This window comes from Scyliorhinus torazame, chromosome 11 (assembly GCF_047496885.1).
Source record: "Scyliorhinus torazame isolate Kashiwa2021f chromosome 11, sScyTor2.1, whole genome shotgun sequence".
In the NCBI taxonomy this organism is placed as follows: Eukaryota; Metazoa; Chordata; class Chondrichthyes; order Carcharhiniformes; family Scyliorhinidae; genus Scyliorhinus; species Scyliorhinus torazame.
The window spans coordinates 32,915,249-32,937,927 of record NC_092717.1 but is presented as its reverse complement, the minus strand read 5'-3'; the positions used below and the strand labels follow the sequence as shown (position 1 = coordinate 32,937,927).

At 43.3% G+C, this 22,679-nt stretch overlaps 1 protein-coding gene across 4 annotated transcripts in view; it reads left to right on the top strand.

The window, feature by feature from the left end:
- The window catches only part of rttn (rotatin), a 294,394-nt gene that overhangs the window by 120,087 nt on the left and 151,628 nt on the right, over positions 1 to 22,679 (top strand). For all 4 annotated transcript variants that reach the window (XM_072467133.1, XM_072467134.1, XM_072467132.1 and 1 more), the window contains exons 18-20: positions 14,603 to 14,774; positions 17,354 to 17,453; positions 20,816 to 20,904. In XM_072467133.1, the coding sequence (XP_072323234.1) occupies positions 14,603 to 14,774; positions 17,354 to 17,453; positions 20,816 to 20,904 (361 nt within the window). The remainder of the gene's footprint in view (positions 1 to 14,602; positions 14,775 to 17,353; positions 17,454 to 20,815; positions 20,905 to 22,679) is intronic.

The window sequence follows — 22,679 nt, the reverse complement described above, 5'->3', positions numbered from 1 at the left end:
TTGGTGCAACTGCTAACACTATTTGAGGCCAGCTAAAAGGGAAGTAGGGGAGCTTGATTTAATTCATTCCCTTTGCCAAGCTGAGGTGTTCTGGTGTCAAATTCACCTCGTTATCCAACCTGCAGTTATACCAATTTTAACATTTGTCTGTTTTTCAGCCAAAATATAACTAATCCTTTCAATTAGATTCTGCAATGAGTCAACCAATTGTCTGTTTCAAGAGTGGAGTTTACTAGAGCTTTAGCTCTGCCTATTATTTCAGAATAAAATGTTCACTGGCTTTTACGAACATATGAATTAGGGGCAGGAGTGGGCCACTTGAATCTCCTCAAGCCTGCACCACCAATAAGATCATGGTTGATCTGACTGTAACCTCAACCCCACATTCCTGCCTACCCCCGATAACCTTTCACCCCCTTGTTAATCAAGAATCTATCCAGCTCAACCTTAAAAATATTCAACGACTCTGTCTCCACTGCCTTTTGAGGAAGAGGGTTCCAGTGACTCTCAACCTTCTGAGAGAAAGAAATTCTCCTCATCTCTGTCGTAAATGAATGACCCTTTATATTTAAACAGTGAGCTCTAGTTCTTGTTTCTCCGACAAGAGATCCCTCTGCTCTCCTCATCCACCCTGTCAGTACCACTAGAGTTTCTGTTCCAGAAATTGAGATCCCTGAGCTTGGAATCTGAATTGTGTCTCATTCCATGGAAGCGAATATCTCTTCATTCCTTTTTCTTTCATTTATAGAACCCACAGCTGTAAGTCACCATAGTAACTCGGCCCCATGCAGGACCTTTGATCACAGCTAGATAGCTGGATTTGCTACTAACCACTCCTTGACTGTTTTGATGTTCAAATGATAAAAAAAAACAGGGGATTGCTGTTAAAAGTGGCAGACGATGATGGTGGCAACCGGAATTCTACTAAGTACACTTTTAATGCCTTTCTCAGGCATTTATTCAATTCTCTTTTGAGCATTACGACTCTGAACCTCCTCCTATTGCCCTTTCAGGTAGTGCACTATAGATCACAACGTCTTCCTGTGTTTAAAAAAAGAGTTTTGTCATGCTGCCTCGGTGTCTCTTTTGGCAATCATATCTGTGTCCACTGGTTACTGGACCCTCAGCTACTGGAAACAGCTTCCTCTTAATTACTCTGTCAAATCTGTTTATGGCTTTGAGCACTCGAGCAAATCCCCTCTGTCTGCTCTTAAGGAGAAAAAGACCACCTTCTCCAATCTCTCCCAAACCAAAGACCCTGGTGCCGTTCTACGAAATTCTTCCTATCCTTTTATTAGTTCTTGTCTTCCCTTTAAATCCCAAAACAGCTAATCCAACTCCGATTTAACCAGTGACTTACTGTATAAAGATTTTGCTTTTGCACTTTAAAAAAATTTGTTCATGGGATGTGGGCATCGCTGGCTGGGCCAGCATTTGTTGCCCATCCGTGAGGGCATTTGAGAGTCAACCACATAGCTGTGGGCCTGGAGTCACATGTAGGCCAGACCAGGTAAGGACGACCAATTTCCTTCTGACATTAGCGAACCAGATGGGTTTTTGCGACAATTGACAATGGTTTCATGGTCGCCTTTAGACTTTTAATTCCAGATTTTTATTGAATTCATATTTCACCATCTGCCATGGCAGGATTCGAAACCGGGTTCCCAGAGCATGATTGTGGGTCTCTGGATTACTAGTCCAGCGACAGTACTACTACACCACTGCCTCCCACTATTAATAAAGCCAAGCATTCCATATTTTTAATGACCATCTCAACTTGTCCTGCTACCTTCAAAGATTATGTTTCCACACTCCCAGTTTCCTATTCCTGTGCTCCCTTTACAATTTTGCGATTTGGTGTGTGCTGCCCTTCCTCATTCTTCCTCCCAAAACGTATCTCTTCACATAAAAGGAAAAAGTATTTTTTAATGTCGCACAGTTTCACAGCTCCAGGGTCCCAGGTTCAATTCCCGGCTTGGGTCACTGTCTGTGCGGAGTCTGCACGTTCTCCCCCTAACTGCGTGGGTTTCCTCCGGGTGCTCTGGTTTCTTCCCACAGTCCAAAGATGTGCAGGTTAGGTGGAGTGGCCATGCTAAATTGCCGTTAGTATCCAAAAAGGTTGGTTGGGGTTACTGGGTTGCGGGGATAGGGTGGAGGTGTGGGCTTGGGCTTGGGTAAGATGCTCTTTCCAAGAGCTGGTGCGGACCTGATGGCCCAAATGGCCTCCTTCTGCACTGTAAATTCTATGATACCTCTGGTATGGTGGCTTGTCGACAACAGATTTTGACAACTACAGCCCATGACTGAGTAACACACTTGTTTTGGCACAGTGAACACAACATTTTCAGCTGGTCACAATCACCTCCAGACTCAGCTCATTTTGTTTCTGTGGTGACCATCTTTTTTATAGTGTGTCCTTTTATGGGTTATTTTTCCTTAGACATAATGGAGTTGATTTAGTGTCATGTTATGTTTATTGTAAGAATTGTATTTGCACTTTCTACATTGAGCAATGTTCTTTGTTGCGTAATGAACCTGATAGTTGGTCATATGCCTCCTTTGGTCTCATTTTAACCTCTATCTTTCGTCATCCAGAGAGTTCTAACTTTAGATGTCTTCATTTTCCACTCATGGGCATTGTCTGCCCTTTCTGATTCCTCAAATTTCTGGGCTATTCTTTTCTCCAGTACTATTTGCGCTCCAAATCCTATATGTTTCTCCTTTCTATTGTTTCATCCTGGTGCCCTTTCTACTACTAAGTTAGTTTAAACACTCACTTACAGTGTAAGTGAAGCTTTCTGTGATGATATTGGTGCCAGATCAGAGCTGCAACCTGTGCAGCTTGTTCTGGTCCCAACGCCGCAGGAAACTGAAGTCTTTCCTCCTGCGCCATTTGCCCAGTCACACGTTAACCTGTCTTTTCCTACAGCTCCTATACTCATTGGTGTGTGACACTGGGAACAATTCCGAGTTTGCTACTTTGGGGTTTCTACTCTTCAATTTCCTTCTGAACACCTGAAACTCTGGCTGCAGATCCCTATTCCTTTTCCTTCTGATGTCATTGATTCCCCCATGGATTATGATTTCTGTGTATTCACTTGCCGGATCCTCAGGTCCTGCCTAAGTTGATGGTGATTTACAACCGGTGGGAATGACTGAATAATTCTGTCCCTTGAGTTTAAGTAACTGGAGGGGCACATGGGTGGTTATCAACAAAACATACCGGGCTCTGAGGTTTTGCTCCAGGATAAGAATAATGGGCAATGGCCCTCAACTGCCTTATCATTTTACCTAAAAGTCATATGGTACATATATATGATATATATGTTTTAAATTTCATCCCATTCTAAGAGTTAGAATCCGCAGAGTGGACAGGACAAGTTCTAAATCCATTTCTTTGCTTGCTCTGAAAACCAATTGAAATTCAAATTGAGTAGAATTGATGGCCCCCACAAAAGAGACGTACTAGATCCAAGCTGACAAGAACCACCATTACACCCGATTTCACTCTTAATCTTAGCCAAAAGGTCAATGTATAATAGTTTTAGTTTAGTATTCCCCTACTATTTATTATTCAATTATTTATATGCATCCGTTTTTATTCAGTATAATTCTGATCCCTTTAATGTCGCTGTACGTTACATAATTTTAACTTTATCCCTTTAAATTTAGTTACTCTGATTATTTCTTTATTTCCTGTTACCTTTTGATTTAAAGCATTAAACGTCACCTTCCTCCTCTGCACCAAATTCCTGTTGCTACTCTGTGTAGCAGATCTAGCTAATTTATTCATGAGTTGTGGGCACCACTGGCAATTCTGCATTTATTGCCCATCTCTAATTGTTCTTGAGCTGGTAGTTAACCACTTTGTTGAACTGCTGCAGTCTGAGTGGTGAAGATATTTCCACAATGCTGTCTGGAGTATGAAATTCATGATTTTGACCCAGCAATAATGAAGGAACAGCGATATGTTACCTAGTCTTGGTGTGTATCCTCAAGGGGGTCCTGGAGTTGGTGTTTCCATGTGCCTGGTGCTCTGTTCTTCCAGGTAGTGAAGGTCCTAGGTTTGGAAAATGCTGGTCCTAGAAGCCATGGTGAGTTGTTTCAGCGTATACGATAGTAAAGGAACCAAGACAGAGGGAGCTCAGCCATGTTGAGTTCCAAGGAAGTAAGGCGAAGCTGGATGACCACTACTTTAATGCTAGGAGCACTATAGGTAAGACTGAAGAGTTGTGGGCATGGATTGACATGTAGAATTGTAATGTTGTTGCAATCACACAGAGATGGATGAGGAGAGGCAGGACTGGCAACTCAACATTCTGCGATATGGAATCTTCAGGTGAGACGGGAGGCCGTAAAAGAGGAAGTGTTGCATTATTAATTGAGGTGTCAGTTACTGCATTAAGGAGGGATGATATCTTGGAAGGGTCTTCAAATGAGGCTTTGTGGGAAGAGCTTTGAATAAAATCACATTGCAGGGTGTGTATTTAGGCTCCCGAACAGTCGGCGGGCAGCAGGGGAGCAGATATGTAGACAATTCACTGAAGTGTGTAACAATAATAATAGGTTGATTACATTAGGAGATTTCAACTTCCCCAACATTAATTGCGTTAGCCACAGTGTAAAGGGTTTAGATGGGGCAGATTTCTTGAAATGTATTCGGGAAAGCTTTTTATGTCAATATGTAGAAGGTCCAACATGGGGTGGCACAATGCTGGATCTAATTCTGGGAATGAAACCGTATAGGTATTCGAAGTGGCAGTGGGGGAGTACTTGAGTGATAGCGACTGTAACACAGCATGATTTAAGTTTCTTAAGGAAAAAGATGATCTGCAAAAATTGGTTTTGGATTGGGGGAAGGCAAATTTTATTGGAATAAGGCAGGATCTGGCCAAACTAAACTGGGAACAGCTTCTTTGGGGAAAATCTACAGAAGAGCAATGGGGAGATGTTCAAAAAGGAAATGGGGAGAGTACAGGCCCAACGTGTTCCTTTTAGGGTGAAATGTAGGAGCAACAAGCCGAAAGAACTCTGGGTGTCGAGAAATATTTAGGAGTGGATAAGAAAGAAAAGGTACAAAGGGAGCAAATCAGGGGAGGCATTAGTGGAGTATAGAAAGTACGGGGGGGGGTGGGGAATAAGAAAGAACTTAGAAAAGAAAGCAATTAGGAGAGCAAAGAAGGGGACATGATGAGCACTGGCGAGTAAGATTAGGGAGAATCCCAAGATATTCTATAACTATATTAAGGGGAAGAGGATAACCAAGGAAAGAATAGAGTCCATTAGGGACCAAGGGGACAATCTGTGCATGGAACCGGAGGACATTGGTAGGGTACTAAACGAATACTTCACATCTGTCTTCACTGGGGCGAAGGAGGATGTCGGTACAGAATTCTGGAGAGGGACTGTGAATTTCTTGAACAGTTTGACATAGGGTGTGAGGAAGTATTGGACGTTTTTGGCGGTCTTAAAAGTAGACAAAACCCCAGGTCCACAGGAGCTGTATCCCAAGCTGTGTGGGATGGCCACTGGGGTGGTACCAGAAGATTGGAGGACAGCCAATGTGGTGGTAGAGATATACCAGGGAATTACAGACCAGTGAGTCACACGTCAGTGGTAGGAAACTATTGGAGAAAATTCTGCAGGAGAAAATTAATCTCTACTCGGAGAGGCAAGGTTTGATCAGGGATAGTCAGCATGGCTTTGTCAGAGTGAAGTCATGTACAACAAATTTGATTGCATTTTTCGAGGTGGTGATCCAGTGTAAAGATGCGGGTATGCAGTTGACATAGTTTATATGGATTTCAGCAAAGCCTTCAACAAGATCCCACACAGGAGACTGATAAAGAAGGTAAAAGCACATGGGATCCAGGGTAACTTGGCAAATTGAATCCAAAACTGGCTTAGTGGTAGAAGACAGAGAGTCGTAGTAGAAGGCTGCGTGCCTGGAGGCCAGTGTCCACTGGCGTGCCTCAGGGATCAGTGCTCGGTCCCTTATTGTTTGTGATATATATAAACAATATAGATGAGAATGTGAGGGGGATGACGAGCAAGTTTGCGGATGCCACGAATGTGAGGGGGATGATGAGCAAGTTTGCGGATGCCACGAAAATTGGCAGGGTGATTAATAGCGAGGAAGAAGGTCTTGAGTTGCAGGAAGGTATAAGCTGGTTGGGCAGATCAAGACAGATGGAATTTAGCCCTGAAAACTGCGAGGTGATACACTTTGGAAGGAGTAACAAAACAAGGGAGCACTGAAACCTCGGAGGAACAGGGGCATCTTAGGGTGGTTGTCCGCAGATCCCTGAAGGTGGCAGGGCAGGTTAATAAAGTAGTTACAAAGGCATACGGGACACTTGCATTTATCAATCATGGCATAGATTCTAAGAGCAGGGAAGTTATGCTAGAGCTGTACTAAACATTGGTTAAGCCACAGTGGAGTACTGTTTGCAGTTCTGGTCGCTTCGCTATAGGAAGGGTGTTATTGCACTGGAGAAGGTGCAGAGGATGTTCAAGATTATGAGGGGTATGGACAGGGTGGATAGGAAGCAGCTGTTCTCCTCAGTTGAAGAGTCAATAACGAAGGGATAGTTTTAGATGAGGGACAGGAGGTTTAGCGATCATTTCAGGGGAAATGTTTTCACTCGAGGGTGGTGGGAGTCTGGAATGCACTGCCTTGGAGGGGAGTAGAGGCGGAAACCTCGCAATCTTTAAAAAAGGTACATGGATGAGCACTTGAAATGTCATAACATTCAAAGCTATGGGCCAAGTGCAGGAAAGTGAGATTTGTGTAGATTTAGTATAGATTTGTTGGTGCTGACTCGATGAGCCGAAGGGCCTCTTCTGTACTGTATGGCTATGTAGCTTGTTGATGGTATTTGCTGTAGCCACATTGCATCAATTGTGAAGTGAAAGAGTGTTGAAGATGGTAGATAGCATGCTGATCAAATGAATTGCTTTGTGCTGGATAGTGTCAAGCATCTTGAATGTTGATGATTTGGTCCTCCGTGCTTGTGGGGATATTCCATCACACTCCTTACTTTTGCCTTGTAAATAGTGGAAAGGCTTTGAAGAGTCAGGAGGTGAATCACTTGGTACAAAATTTGGCATGTACTTCTTGATGGTATTTAGAGTTTATAATTTACGATACTTCCAGCTCGGCGAAGCAAAAACTTTCCTTCATTTCCGGGAGCGGGAGAGAGAGAGGGAGCCGGAGCGCAGCGCGTGCAGCTTGGGATTCAGGGAGGTGTTTAAACTTGCCCCCAGGTTCCAGCGGCCTTCATTTTCGGGAGCGGGAGAGAGAGAGGGGGCCGGAGCGCAGCGAGTGCAGCTTGGGATTCAGATAGGTGTTTAAACTTGCCCCCAGGTTCCAGCGGCCTTAATTTCCGGGAGCGGGAGAGAGAGAGGGAGCCGGAGCGCAGCGAGTGCAGCTTGGGATTCAGGTAGGTGTTTAAACTTGCCCCCAGGTTCCAGCGGCCTTCAATTCCAGGAGCGGGAGAGAGAGAGGGAGCCAGAATGCAGCTTGGGATTCTGGTAGGTGTTTAAGCTTGCCCCCAGGTTCCAGCGGCCTTCATTTCTGGGAGCGGGAGAGAGAGAGGGAGCCGAAGTGCAGCTTGGGATTCAGGTAGGTGTTTATACTTGCCCCCAGGTTCCAGCGGCCTCCATTTTCGGGAGGGAGCCGGAGCGCAGCAAGTGCAGCTTGAGATTCAGGTAGGTGTTTAAACTTGCCCCCCAGGTTCCAGGGGCCTTCATTTTCAGGAGCGGGAGAGAGAGAGGGAGCCGGAGTGCAGCTTGGGAATCAGGTAGGTGCTTAAGTGTTTGATTTTTACCGCTATTTAAGTTGGGCGGTTGCTAAATCCAAGACACTACACTTGTAGTGTCTCCCACCCTTCCACCTCCTCTAACCTACGGGGGTGAGTGAATATCAGGTAAGCTCTCTCTTTTCTTTTTCTTTTATCCGAAAGTTTATAGTTTCAGATTTTCGGCGGGAGAAGTGGCCAGAGGTCTGTCGGGAAGGTACGTTTACCCTTTAAAAACTTAACTTGCAGTAGAAGCGGCCTTCAGATTTTCGGCAGGAGCATTGGCCAGGGGTCTGTCGGGAAGGTAAGTAGCTGGGAGAAATTTAACTCTTCGTGGGTTGGTAAGTATTGTGATTGGTAAGTAAAATCCTTAATCCTTTCACTTATTCATTATTTGATATTATATTTGTAATCAGTTAAGGTAAAGTGTAAAAATGGCAGGAGATCCCAGACCCGTGTTATGCTCCTCGTGCTCAATGTGGGAGTTCAGGGACGCAGCCGATGCCCCTGACTCCTTCATGTGCGGGAAGTGTATCCAGCTGCAGCTCCTGTTAGACCGCATGACGGCTCTGGAGCTGCGGATGAACTCACTTTGGACCATCCGCGATGCTGAGGAGGTCGTGGATAGCATGTTCAGTGAGTTGGTCACACCGCAGATTAGGGTTGGTGAGGGAGACAGGAAATGGGTGACCAAAAGGCAGAGAAAGAGCAGGAAGGCAGTGCAGGTGTCCCCTGCGGTCATCTCCCGCCAAAGCAGGTATACCGTTTTGGATACTGTTGGGGGAGATGACTCACCAGGGGAAGGTAGTCGTAGCCAGGCTCATGGCACCGTGGCTGGCTCTGCTGCACAGAAGGGCGGGAAAAAGATTGGCAGGGCTATAGTCATAGGGGATTCAATCGTAAGGGGAGTAGACAGGAGTTTCTGTGGTCGAAAACGAGACTCCCGAATGGTATGTTGCCTCCCGGGTGTAGGGGTCAGGGATGTCTCAGATCGGCTGCAGGACATACTGATGGGGGAGGGTGAACAGCCAGTTGTCGTGGTGGATATAGGCACCAATGATATAGGTAAAAAAACGGGATGAGGTCCTACAATCAGAATGTAGGGAGTTAGGAGATAAGTTTAAAAAGTAGGACATCAAAGGTAATAATCTCAGGATTGCTACCAGTGCCACGAGACAGTCAGAGTAGAAATTCAAGAATAGTCAGAATGAATATGTGGCTTGAGAGATGGTGCAGGAGGGAGGGGTTCACATTTTTGAGACATTGGAACCGGTTCTGGTGGCAGTGGGACCATTATAAATCGGATGGTCTACACCTGGGCAGGACTGGAACCAATGTCCTAGAGGGTGCTTTTGCTAACACTGTTGGGGAGGTTTTAAACTAATGTGGCAGGGGGATGGGAACCAGATTAGGAAGTTAGAGGTCAGTAAAGAGGCAGCAACTAAAGCCAGTAAGGTACTAGATAATAAACTCAATGTGACTAAGGGGAAGAGTAGACAGGGAAGAGATGAAGAACGCAAAGGGACAGGTGGTCTGAGGTGCATTTGTTTCAATGCGAGAAGTGTAGCAGGTAAGGCAGATGAACTTAGGGCTTGGATTAGTACCTGGGAATATGATGTTATTGGTATTACGGAGACTTGGTTGAGGAAAGGGCAAGACTGGCAACTAAATATCCCAGGGTATAGATGCTTCAGGAGGGATAGAGAGGGAGGTAAAAGGGGTGGAGGGGTTGCATTACTGGTCAGAGATGATATCACAGCTATGGTTAAGGAGGATTCAAGCACTGAGGCAATATGGGTAGAGCTAAGAAATAGGAAGGGTGCACTAACATTATTGGGACTTTACTACAGGCCTCCCAAAAGCGAGTGTGAAGTAGAGGTACAAATATGTAGACAGATTATAGAAAAATGTAGGAGCAATAGGGTGGTCGTGATGGGAGATTTTAACTTCCCCAACATTGAATGGGACTCGTGTAGTGTTGGAGGCGTAGACGGAGCAGAATTTTTAAGGAGCATCCAGGACAGTTTTTTTAGAGCAGTATGTAAATAGTTCAACTCTGGAAGGGGCCATACTGGACCTGCTATTGGGGAATGATCCCTGCCAGGTGGTTAAAGTTTCAGTTGGTGATTACTTTGGGAATAGCGATCACAATTCCGTAAGTTTTAGAATACTCATGGACAAAGACGAGAGTGGTCCTAAAGAAAGAGTGCTAAATTGGGGAAAGACCAAGTATAACAAAATTCGGCCGGAGCTAGGGAATGTGGATTGGGAGCAGCTCTTTAAGGGTAAACCCACATTTGAAATGTGGGAGTCTTTTAAGGGAAGGTTGATTAGAATGCAGGACAGACATGTCTCTGTGAAAATGAGGGATAGAAATGGCAAGATTAGGGAACCATGGATGACGGGTGGAATTGTGAGACGAGCTATGGTGAAAAAGGAAGCATACATAAGATCTGGGCGACTTAAATCTGATGAAGCTTTGGAGGAATATCGGGAAAGTAGGACAAATCTCAAACGCGCAATAAAGAGGGCTAAAAGGGATCATGAAATATATTTGGATAACAGGGTTAAGGAAAATCCCAAGACCTTTTATTCGTCTCGAAGGAGCAAGAGCGTAACTAGAGAAAGGATTGGCCCACTCAAAGACAAAAGAGGGAATTTATGCGTGGAGTCAGAGGAAATGGGTGAGATTCTTAATGAGTACTTTCCATCGGTATTCACCAAGGAGAGGGACATGACGGATGTTGAGGCTAAGGATGGATGTTCAAATACTCTAGGTCAAGTCGGCATAAGGAAAGGGGAAGTTTTGGGTATTCTAAAAGGCATTAAGGTGGACAAGTCCCCAGGTCCGGATGGGATCTATCCCAGGTTACTGAGGGAAGTGAGGGAAGAAATAGCTGGGGCCTTAACAGATATCTTTGCAGCATCCTTGAGCACGGGTGAGGTCCCGGAGGACTGGAGAATTGCTAATGTTGTCGCTTTGTTTAAGAAGTGTAGCAGGGATAATCCAGGGAATTATAGACCTGTGAGCTTGACGTCAGTGGTAGGCAAACTGTTGGAGAAGATACTGAGGGATAGGATCTATTCACATTTGGAAGAAAATAGACTTATCAGTGATAGGCAGCATGGTTTTGTGCAGGGAAGGTCATGTCTTACAAACCTAATAGAATTCTTTGAGGAAGTGACAACGTTAATTGATGAGGGAAGGGTTGTAGATGTCATATACATGGACTTCAGTAAGGCGTTTGATAAAGTTTCCCATGGCAGGTTGATGGAAAAAGTGAAGTCGTATGGGGTTCAGGGTGTACTAGCTAGATGGATAAAGAACTGGCTGGGCAACAGGAGACAGAGAGTAGTGGTGGAAGGGAGTGTCTCAAAATGGAGAAAGGTGACTAGTGGTGTTCCACAGGGATCCGTGCTCAGACCACTGTTGTTTGTGATATACATAAATGATCTGGACGAAGGTATAGGTGATTTGATTAGCAAGTTTGCAGATGATACTAAGATTGGTGGAGTTGCAGATAGCGAGGAGGACTGTCAGAGAATACAGCAAAATATAAATAGATTGGAGAGTTGGGCAGAGAAATGGCAGATGGAGTTCAATCCAGGCAAATGCGGGGACTATACGGTCAATGGAAGAGTCCTGGGGAAAGTTGATGTAGAGAGAGATCTGGGAGTTCAGGTCCATTGTACCCTGAAGGTGGCAACGCAGGTCGATAGTGGTCAAGAAGGCATACAGCATGCTTGCCTTCATCGGATGGGGTATTGAGTACAAGAGTCAGCAGGTCATGTTACAGTTGTATAGGACTTTGGTTAGGCAACATTTGGAATACTGTGTGCACTTCTGGTCGACACATTACCAGAAGGATGTGGATGCTTTAGAGAGGGTGCAGAGGAGGTTCACCAGGATGTTGCCTGGTATGGAGGGTGCTAGCTATGAAGAAAGGTTGAGTAGATTAGGATTGTTTTCGTTGGAAAGACGGAGGTTGAGGGGGCACCTGATTGAGGTCTACAAAATTATGAGAGGTATGGACAGGGTGGATAGCAACAAGCTTTTTCCAAGAGCGGGGGTGTCAATTACAAGGGGTCACGATTTCAAGGTGAGAGGGGGAAAGTTTAAGGGAGATGTGCATGGAAAGTATTTTACGCAGAGGGTGGTGGGTACCTGGAACACTTTGCCAGCGGAGGTGGTACAGGCGGGCACAATCGCATCGTTTAAGATGCATCTAGACAGGTATATGAACGGGCGGGGAACAGAGGGAAGTAGATCCTTGGAAAATAGGTGACAGGTTTAGATAAAGGATCTGGATCGGCGCAGGCTGGGAGGGCCGAAGGGCCTGTTCCTGTGCTGTAATTTTCTTTGTTCTTTGAATATACCTTTTTGCTCCAGTTACAACTGTTCAGTCAACAGTCAGCCACTATAATTGACACAAAGTCAGGGATCTATTGCCAGGTGATTAATTGTTTAATGTTAATTGCCGCTGACTTGCATTCTTAAAGGAAGAACCCTCATCTCATTTAAGTTTGTATTCAATAATTTCACCATCAATTCTCCCACCCACCATTCTCACATTGCCAGTCTTTTTAGTAGGTGCTCCCAGGTAGGTAATCTCTTGTGAGTTTGTAGTAACATTGTCATAGAATGATAGCTACTCCAATGTGAGTCGGACGCCAAGTTCTTATTGGCTTCAATAAGCTGATGTCCCCACCTTAATTGCACATCTGAATGATTTTGAAATCTTCTTCATTTTACTTGTGCAACAACATTCTCCCACATTACTCCTGTTAAAATCACTATCCCCTAAGCCCATGTTTCGGTCAGGAGAGTTTCAAAATGTTAAGTCTTGTTGATTCAGACCTCCTTAATTGGCATGAGCGTAGGACAATATTTTGGATTCCTGTTCAGATTCTCTCTTGAAATTCCAGGGGCGGGATTCTCCGAACCTCCGCGCCAAAATCGCAATTGGCTCCAGGGCGGAGAATGGGCGTTGACACCGAAACCTGGCACGGCGCCGATCCCACGATTCACCGGCCGCCCTGGTGGGGGGCAGGGGGATCCTTCACCGAGGTGGGGGGGGGGGCCTCACAGATGGCCAGGCAAGCAATTGGGTGTTACCGATCCGCTGGCCCGGGCGATCTCGGGGGTACCTATATTCCTGAGTCTGCCATGCCCTTAAGGAAAGTCCAGAGTGAAACGTCCACGTTTTGATGCTGGCTTGGGGACATAGCCCCATTATTGGAGAATTCCACCCCGGCATTGGAGAATTCCGCCCCAGCTTTCTCCTAAAATTTCCTTTCATTCTGCTTGGCTCCATTGTGTGATTGCAAAAAGAATGTACATTAAAATTCCGTGCACGATATGTACTTTAGAAGCCCCTTGCTTGGGTAACCCATATCACAGGGTGTGATCTGGTTATGTTTACATTGTTATCAAGCAGATAAATAAACATTTCCCATTAAGAATAATTTTGTTTCTTGGGGTGATTATAAACTCTTTTATCTGATCCAAGAATAAAGCAAGGTCTACAGTTTTGTACACGGGCATTAAGGAAAAGCATCTATCACCCTCTTCTCATTTAATAGATTATAATCTGTCAATTTGGTCCACTGAATATATTCATTCTGATGGGCTGCATGGAATAACCTTGATGTATTCCTGCCCGAAGTCAACGGACCTTTGGTTGGTCCGTCAGATTTAATGTCCCACCCACAACGATCCCCACCACAGTGGTACCGGAAAATCCTGGTCCACGTATCTGTAGCAATTCTATAATTTGATTAATTGATCACGTCGATGTGCCATTGCTTACCCAATTCGCACAAGTCTGCAGAGGGCACCATACTGTTTTGCGTTGAATAACCTCAAGTTCCAGTGTTTAAACCCCCCTCCCGCAAAGTCTGTACAAGTGTAATTATAATGAAGGGCTAGTGCCATTCACCCACCACTGACTGCAAAATCTGAGCCGGAGCTTGAAGACATTCTTCAATTGTGCTCAGATCCAGATAACAAACCGTCTCTGAGCTTGTTCATTGTTTGCTTGTGGTAACCTCTAAAGGTTACTGCTTTCTTAACAAAAGTTTCCAAGAGAGAAAAATATCTAACTATGCTAAATGTGACATTGTTTGCTTATCTGAGCAAAAGATGTATCCATAAGATGTATAAAAAGGGGTGCATTCCTAGAATTTTGGCGTAACATTAAAACATCTTGGTGGGACTGGTGTTTTTCTCTGTGTTCACTCTGAAATGAAAATGAATGAAAATCGCTTATTGTCACAAGTAGGCTTCAATGAAGTTACTGTGAAAAGCCCCTAGTCGCCACATTCCAGCACCTGTTCGGGGAGGCTGTTGCAGGAATTGAACCGTGCTGCTGGCCTGCTTTCAAAGCCAGCGATTTAGCCCTGTGCTAAACAGCCCCTCGAGCCAATCTCTAGCTAAATGGAAGATGAGTTGCTCAAAGAATGTTGAACCTTGAATAGCTTTTTGTGGTTCAAATAATTCTTGAAATATGATTTTAGCTTTTTGAGGATCAGGCACTTAAGTAAGCAAAGAGCAACTTTTATACCTTGCACTATCGGGTTTTAATCAGATCATTATCAAAATGGCTGCTTTGAATCAATTTTTCCACTTGTATTCCATGTATGTACCAAGCTTCTATTCTCCATGTTTAACATGCACTGGCAAATTTCCTACCCTATTTATAATTAATTTACTCTGTTTGTCATCATCAGCTTTTTTAACAATATAATCTTACTGCTTTTATTTTGGAAATGCAATTTAAGCTTTCTATCTGTTTGTTCAATAGAGTGCGCTCTGTAGCTCTTACACATTTGATGCCATACCTGGTAAATGAAGAAGGTGCCTCCAATAAACAGCCTCCGTTACAAGGAAGTATATTGAATGGTGTGTCTGATTTGTACATATTGGATAAATCTATTGATTTGCAATTAGAAGACTCTGGCAAATCCTTTTTTAAGGTGAGAAGCTGCCAATTTTGTTGTTGTTTCTTTCAACTATACAGGATACCTAAAGTATCTATTTGTCTCTGTGTTGACCTGTGTATAATCTATTTGTTTGTATGTAGTTAAATATGTAATTACACAATAAAATTATTCTTTCTAGCAAAATAATTTCTTAAAATATGACAGTATGATTTTAAAGGAAGGAGAAATGTGAGAGGTATTGTAACAGAGACTGATGCAAAAGGCCATTCAGCTCCTTGTTTCTCATCCACGTAGGAAGATAGTGCACTCTTTCTCCTTTTTTGTTATTCCATTATGGGTTGTGGGAGTTGCTGGCTAGGCCAGCATTTATTGCCCATCCAAATCTCCCATTATTCTTTCCAAATGCTTCTTAAATGATGCAAAGGCTCACTGCTTGGGTTTAAGTTCTAAATTAGCTTTTTTCTTGTTTGAACCTATGATCCCTTCTGCTGCTGTCATAGTTTAACTTAAAAGTAGTGTTCTAAATAAGGGCTTCCTATTATTTGATGTAAACCTATAAGATCAACTCATTGTTGCAATATTGAAGGCTGAAATCCCTTGCCTTTGGGATTGGTTTCAAGCCTTTTTCTGCACAACATTAATGGCATTGGATCCCTAGATGCCTGATCCAATGCCCGCTGTGTGTTTTTACTTCCTCCAACTGGTTTTGGCATTGCTAATCGCTCCATCTTGCTTGTTGAATGGTGGTCCAGAGTGTTTGAATATATTAAGCAAGTACTAATGGTTGCTATCAAAATAACAGTGAAGCTAATGGTGCTCGCCATTCTTTCTAAGTAAATGGTATAGCAACCTCAGGTAAGAAATGGATGAATGGTTAAGTATAAATATCCAAAAGATGCTCCTTGTGTTTTGCCACACTGTAGGCTTCACAAAAAACACATCTTCCCCTTAGTGTCCTTGCATTTTTAGAAACTTGCTGTATTTACTTATTAATTGCCCATTCAACCATGGTGTTGATAGTTAATTCCTATCATTACACGTGTAACTACATTTTTTTAATGTGTTAATTATTAATGGCTGCCAAACAATCTTTGGCACCATAAAATAGCAACAACAATTATGGTGTCTCATTCCTTCCAAGTTTAGCATTTTCAGGGAGAGAATGATAAGTATTGTCACTCTTCCTTTTAGTTTCCTCTCTCTCCAATTCATTCTCTCTCTTCCTGTCTTTATTTCTCTATTGACAGCTGATTGGACATTGAATTTATCCCCCTTTACTTCACCTTCCATCTCGGTCCTTCCTGCATTTACTGTCTAATCCTTAAGCCTCATTTGCTGAGGCAATGCCCTGTTCATTCAGGTCCCAGAAATTTGTTTCCCTCGCTATGGTGTCATCAGCTTGCAATTTCAACAACACTGCAGGCAAAAGCTTTTGGGACTGAAGGGCACAGGGTTCAAGTCAGCAACAGACGCAGTTCGATGCTCTACTGCACCAAATTGTAGCCAAATACTTCTAGAGCTCTTTCAGTGAGCCCTTTAACTAGATGATTGATGACATTTTCGGTGCCATGTTCAGTATCTCATATGTGTCAATCTTAGATTTCATTTGCCATTGCTCTTCACACTTGCATACTTAGCTGACTTGTTTAATCATTCCTGCGTACTGCTCAAATTCTACTGTCCCGAGGGCAGCACGGTGGCGCGGTGGTTAGCACTGCAGTCTCACGGTGCTGAAGTCCCAGGTTCGATCCCGGCCCTGGGTCACTGTCTGTGTGGAGTTTGGACATTCTCCCCGTGTTTGCGTGGGTTTCACCCCCACAAGCCAAAGATGTGCAGGCTAGGTGGATTGAACACACTAAATTGCCCCTTAATTGGAAAAAATTAATTCTACTGTCCCATTTAGATTGACATCGTCTGTGAATTTGATCAGTTTACGTTGAGTTTTTAACCCTACTTATTGATATAAGTAGAAACTGTAATTGTTTTGGTAACAACTCCAGTCATCCGCTCACTTAAAAAGCGTATAGAACTACATAAAACATTGCAGCACTGAGGCAGACTGTTAGCCCCAACAGGTCTATGCCAATCTTTTACCCTATCAATATCTTCTTTGATCCCCTTTTCCCTCATACGCTTATATAACTTTCCATTAATTTCATGTCACCCAATGGTAGTGAGTTTCACATGCTTACCACACTCCGGGTTTTAATAAAAGATCGAACTCCCAATTGCCTAAATGGATGTCAGGAGCTTGGCGTGTGGAAGGGAGACCTTGGTCATGAAGTATCATCTCACCAAAGTGCCGAGCATTATTTCCACTCTAATGTACTGTGACCTGCATTCCAGATTTCAAATAATTAAAGGCGCTTTCAATCCTGTTTCATGAAATATTAAAAACCTGGATTTAAATTGTCATATGTTTATATTGCTTATTAATAAAATAACATTAAAAGGCTGTGCTCATAATTACTGTTGGGTTGTGAAGCTGGCTGGGACCCCTCCCGAGCATGATGATTCCATCTTGCTTTCATGCACAGCCCTACATGCTTCTGCCATATTTAAACGTGTGAATTTTCAGGGTGATACTATTCCACTTGTTCTTTATACCCTAGGATGATAATGTTTGCAAAGTGTACGAAATCCTGATTTCTGAGACTGTTGACATGGCTCTTCGGAAATCTGCAGCAGAGCAACTGGCTATTATGGTACAAGGTAAGTGCTTCCCATGCAGTAGCTGTTGTTGCTAAGTTTTGGTTGGTTCAATTTGCTCTGTTTTATAACCTTTGCTCTCAAGTCGCCAGGTATCTTTATGATACTGCCACGTGGTTCAAGTCCAAGTAATGATCAATAACTCAATACACCAATTAGTAAGATTCAAATCAAAGCACATTTATTATACACAGTAATCGCTACTCATGCATAAATGCTACTTCTAAGCTACTTCTACAACTAACAGGCCTATACTTAGCTTTGGACTGGCCCACCAGGTATGGGGAACAAATGGCCTTTCGTTCGGGTTCTGAGTCTGCGGGATTCGAAGTTGGTACAGACTGGTAGCCAGGAGCACCTATTGTAGCCAGTTAAAATGGCTAACTCTCGATTTAAATTGGCTAACTCGATTTAAAATGGCGAACGGCAAAGGCTGATGGGAAATTCAGCCCACAGGACACAAACGAGCAGCTGCAGGTTGAGTGTGTATTTACCTCTGGAAAGGCCAGACAAGATCGATACCAGCAACCATCAGCATAACAAAACACCAGCCATCTGCATATTAATGAGCAATCCCCGGGAACAATGAGCAACATTTAGACACATAATGCAAAACCAGACTTTTTGGCGCCAGCAGAAGCCTACACAATGGGAGGTGAACGACCACCTCAGGACCTGCTAATCGATCAGGGAACCGCTCCAGCCTTGGAGAAAATCGAACCAAGTGATTGGGACAAAGTCCAATCACTTGGAACCAGGTACCGGGTCCGCCCCGAAAGACAGGAAGCCCCTGGGGACTATAAGAATCAAGCCCAAGTTCAAATCGTTCTTCTTGACCGGGTCACTCAGCAACGCGAACCAACCCTTGACAGTGACCGGTTCAGCCGCCGCCGATATCCAGTAAGTCTTACTTCAACGCTCGCTACGAGATAGGCGCTCCTAGCTACCAATCTGTACCAACTTCGAATCCCGCAGGCTCAGAACCCGAACAAAAGACCATTTGTTTCCCTGACCTGGTGGGCCAGTTCCAAGTTAAGTATTGGCCTGTTAGGTGTAGAAGTAGCTTAGACATAGAATTTGTACATGAGTAGTGATTACTGTGTATAATAAATGTGCTTTGATTTAAATCTTACTAAGGGGTGTATTGGATTATTGATCATTACTCGGACTTGAACCACGTGGCAGTATCATAAAGATACCTGGCGACTCAAGAGCAAAGGTGATAAAAGTGAGCAATTAAACTAAGGCAAAGTTAGCAACATTATCTCGTAGCAAGCGTTGACTTAAGACTTACTGGATCTCGGCGGCAGCTGAACCAGTCACTGTCAAGGGTTGGTTCACGTTGCTGAGTGACCCGGTCAAGAAGAACGATTTGAACTTGGGGGCTTAACTTTATAGTCCCCAGGGGCTTCCCGCCTTTCGGGGCGGACCCTGTACCTGGTTCCAAGTGATTGGACTTCGTTCCAATCGCTTGGTTCGATTTCTCCAATACTGGAGCGGTTCCCTGATCGATGGGCGGTCTTGAGGTGTCCGTTAACCTCTTTTGTGTTGGCTCCTGCTGGCGCCGAGGAGTCTGGCTTGGCTTTGTTTATCTCAAATGTTTTGATTGTTCCCAGGGATCGCTCATTAGTATGTAGATGGCTGCTACATTATTATGCAGATGGCTGCTTGTATCGCTGCTGTCTGGGCTTTTGCAGAGTTTAATACACAGTAAACTTGCATCTGCTAGTTTCTGCCTGTGTTGGCTGAATTTCCCTGCAGCCTTTGCTGTTCTCCATTTTACGCCGGGAGTTGGCCAACCCAGGTGGCTACACTGTCCATACTTTTTCCAAATGGGTTTTCTGCCCCAACACGTGAAACAGTTTTAAAATCTATTGGACTGCACAAAGGATTCCCATCCTCTTAGTTACAGTGGAATGAGTGATGTGGGGATAGGGTTGAATGTGGTGGTAAATTGCACATGATTAGTACACCTCTTTCTACTTGAAGGATCTGTTAGCAAAGATTGGAACAATGGGAGTTGCACAAGATTAAGAAGCGATGGCATTTATTCTTCCCCTCTACATGACAGGTTAATAGTTTCAGTTGTGCTGTGATAAGCAAGCACCAAATACAAGGCAACCCTTTACACACTGTGAGGGGTGATGGGGAACTGTGAGCATCCAGGCAGGTGTCCAGCAACAGTTATCTGGCAAAATGTCATCTATGCACATGCAGCCATGCATGAGGCTGGATGCAGCAGAAACACGTAAAGCAAGAGAGGAATCATAATTCAAGAGGAAAGATTCTATTTTTGTTTCAAAACAGCAGTTGGACCACCTCTGCATCTGTTCTCCTTTTTGCTTTTCTGGATCGAGATTCGGCCATGCAGACCAAGAAGATCCTGAGTTTTATTCCCAATCTGTGTTGACTTAACTGATCACAGCCGCACAGAGTATTAAGAATTACAATTAGGATCGCAGCTCTTGAGTTAACAAAAGGAAAATTGATTCACCGTCACTGTTCCTGACTGCTATCAGCGACTACTGATCGAAGAGCGGATTTGTGAACTTCTGAGGGTAGCATTGGGATGGTGCTCCAAAGTTAAATAGCATTTTCATACCCACTGCGGAGACTCGTGCAAGAAGAATGGCCACTCAAGTATGATGCAAGGTGGCTCTGAAGAGCTTTACCCCACTGAAGAGTTCATTGTCTTCAGGAAGGAAACAAAGAAGATTTTTTTAAAATCACAAACTATTGGATTAATTTATTTTTACTATTTTTAATTTAGGGGCTTGTACCTCCTCGACACAAATGTAACAAACTCATAGATATGGATTATCGTTAAACCGCAGCAAAGCAGGATGCATGAAAATATCAAAGAATAGGATTGCACCTAGATGCAAAATAATAGCGGAATCGAATTAAATAAAACAAATGGAATCATTTTCTTATCTGGGTTGCTAAAATCTGATGAGAAAAATGATCAAGGCATCAGGAAGCGTACAGCACTTGCAAAACAAACCTTCACAAATAATTTCAAACTGCTTTACAGTACGAATGCGGCCAGGATTTTACAGACCCACCCGCCCGGCAGGATATTACGGTCCCACTGAATCGAATGGAGATTTAAATGGCTCACTGCACTCATGCAGAATTTCTGAGTGTTACATTTAGAATTAGCATACATGAACCCATCGAGTGATTCAACACAGAAAAGAGGCCACATGATCCACAGTGCCCTTGCCTGCTCTTTGTAGAATTTGTCCCATTCTCTTTTGAATATTACAGTTGAATCAGCTTCCACTCTCCTTTCAGATAATGCATTCAAGATCACATCATGCGATATTTAAATAAGTTCCTTCATATTTGCTTATTGTTTACAGATGCCAAAATTCACACAGTGTTGAAAAACCAGGGGATAGTAGAAAAGATTATTTCTTTTACACATGAAAGTGTGCAGAAAAATGGAACGGTATGTAAAATGCTTTTCAACCGCCGTTTGCAGTGACGTGATTGCAAAGTTACTGCTTACCCAAAGGTTTTGTAAAACTGATTTTTAAAATATCTTTAACTTTCTAATTCTCTGTAATCATTTTCAAGTCAGGGGGGGAAAAAAACCCTGGAGTTCCACTTTTGGCTTGTATGCGTTTTAAAGCCTGAATTGTATTTGATAATCTGTAACTCATCATAAAAATAAATGTGTTTATGTGGTATAAATGAGCCAAAAAACTGAAATGAGCTGTCACCATGAATGTTTTATTTATTCTTGGGAAGCACATGTCCGTTGGAATAACAGGAATTCCTTGTCTTTAGTTGTCTCGAGCTGATATCACAAGGCCAGTAAAGAGTCAAGCATATTGGTGTGGATCTAAGGGCGGCACGGTGGCTAGCACTGCTGCCTCACAGCGGCAGGGACCCAAGTTCAATTCTGACCTTGGGAGACTGTGGAGTTTGCACTTTCTCCCCGTGTCTGCATGGATTTCCTCCAGATGCTCTGGTTTCCTCTCTCAGTCCAAAGATGTGCAGGTGGATTGACCATGATGAAAAATTGCCCCTTAGTGTCCAGGGATGTATAGGTTGAATGGGCCAGTTAATGGGCCTAGGTGCTCTTTCAGAGGGTGCAGACACGATGGGCTGAATGGCCTCCTTCTGCACTGTCCGATTAAGGGTGGCAAATTTCTGTAAAGGATATTAGTGAACCAGGTGGATTTCTTTTTCCAACAATCCACAGCTACATGGGTACTTTTCCTGAAATCAGATTTTTATTTGGGCAACTGGGGACGGGCTGGTCTTGTTAACAACATCCACGCCCTATGTCCAAATGATATTTTTTTTAAAAAGCAATTGAATGCAAGTTATCTGGATAATTTGTCTGGTAACATAACCACTGCACTACTGTGCCCCACTAAATGCCAAGAAAGGACAATAATTCAAATTTGTTGATATTTTAAATGTTTTCAAAATTAAATATGACCTAATTTTCTTAAACTGATCAACGGGGGGCATAACATTTTCTCATTGTATAGAAATTAATGATGAGAGGACCAATACATAACAGATTCACAACATTATCAGTTTATTTCCAATATAGCAAAGTCTCACTTTTCGCAAAGGTTAAGTTCCATTGAAATCTTCCAATGGTGGAATCGTGAACGCCAAACATACTTTACGGTGGGAGTCATTAGATAGGTTCCAACTATTTTAAAATTTGACGTTATAAAGGACCAAAAGCCATAGAGGCTATAATAAACTTTCTAATAAATTTAAAGAAAAATTTACTGGGGGAGTTGTTTAATAAACACGAATAATGTAAAGTCTGTCACGCTTACAGTTCTTGAGAGTGGAGGTGGACTGTGATCAGGAATTAAATTGCAGCAACAAGGAACACCCATATGCAAACAACGGCAGATGACAGACATGCATTTTCTACTGTAGGAAATGTGTCATGGACACAAGTTGGCTTCCATTCTTTTTAAAACGGAATAACCGAGCATTTAGAGCCACACTGGGGGTTCTGGTGTAGAAAATCTTTTGTACGGATCAGCAAATTCATAAATGAGGAAGTAAAAAATGGCGGACTTTACTGTACAACGTAAGGCAACATGCTGAACACTTTTTCTGCCAAATTTGCAAGCAGTTATTTCGAGTTTCATGCTTTGGGGGATTTTCACCAATCCCACAGCAACAATAGTAATCTGAGTCTGCAAAATATCAAGTATTCAAGATAGTCTTCTGTTCAGTGGGAAA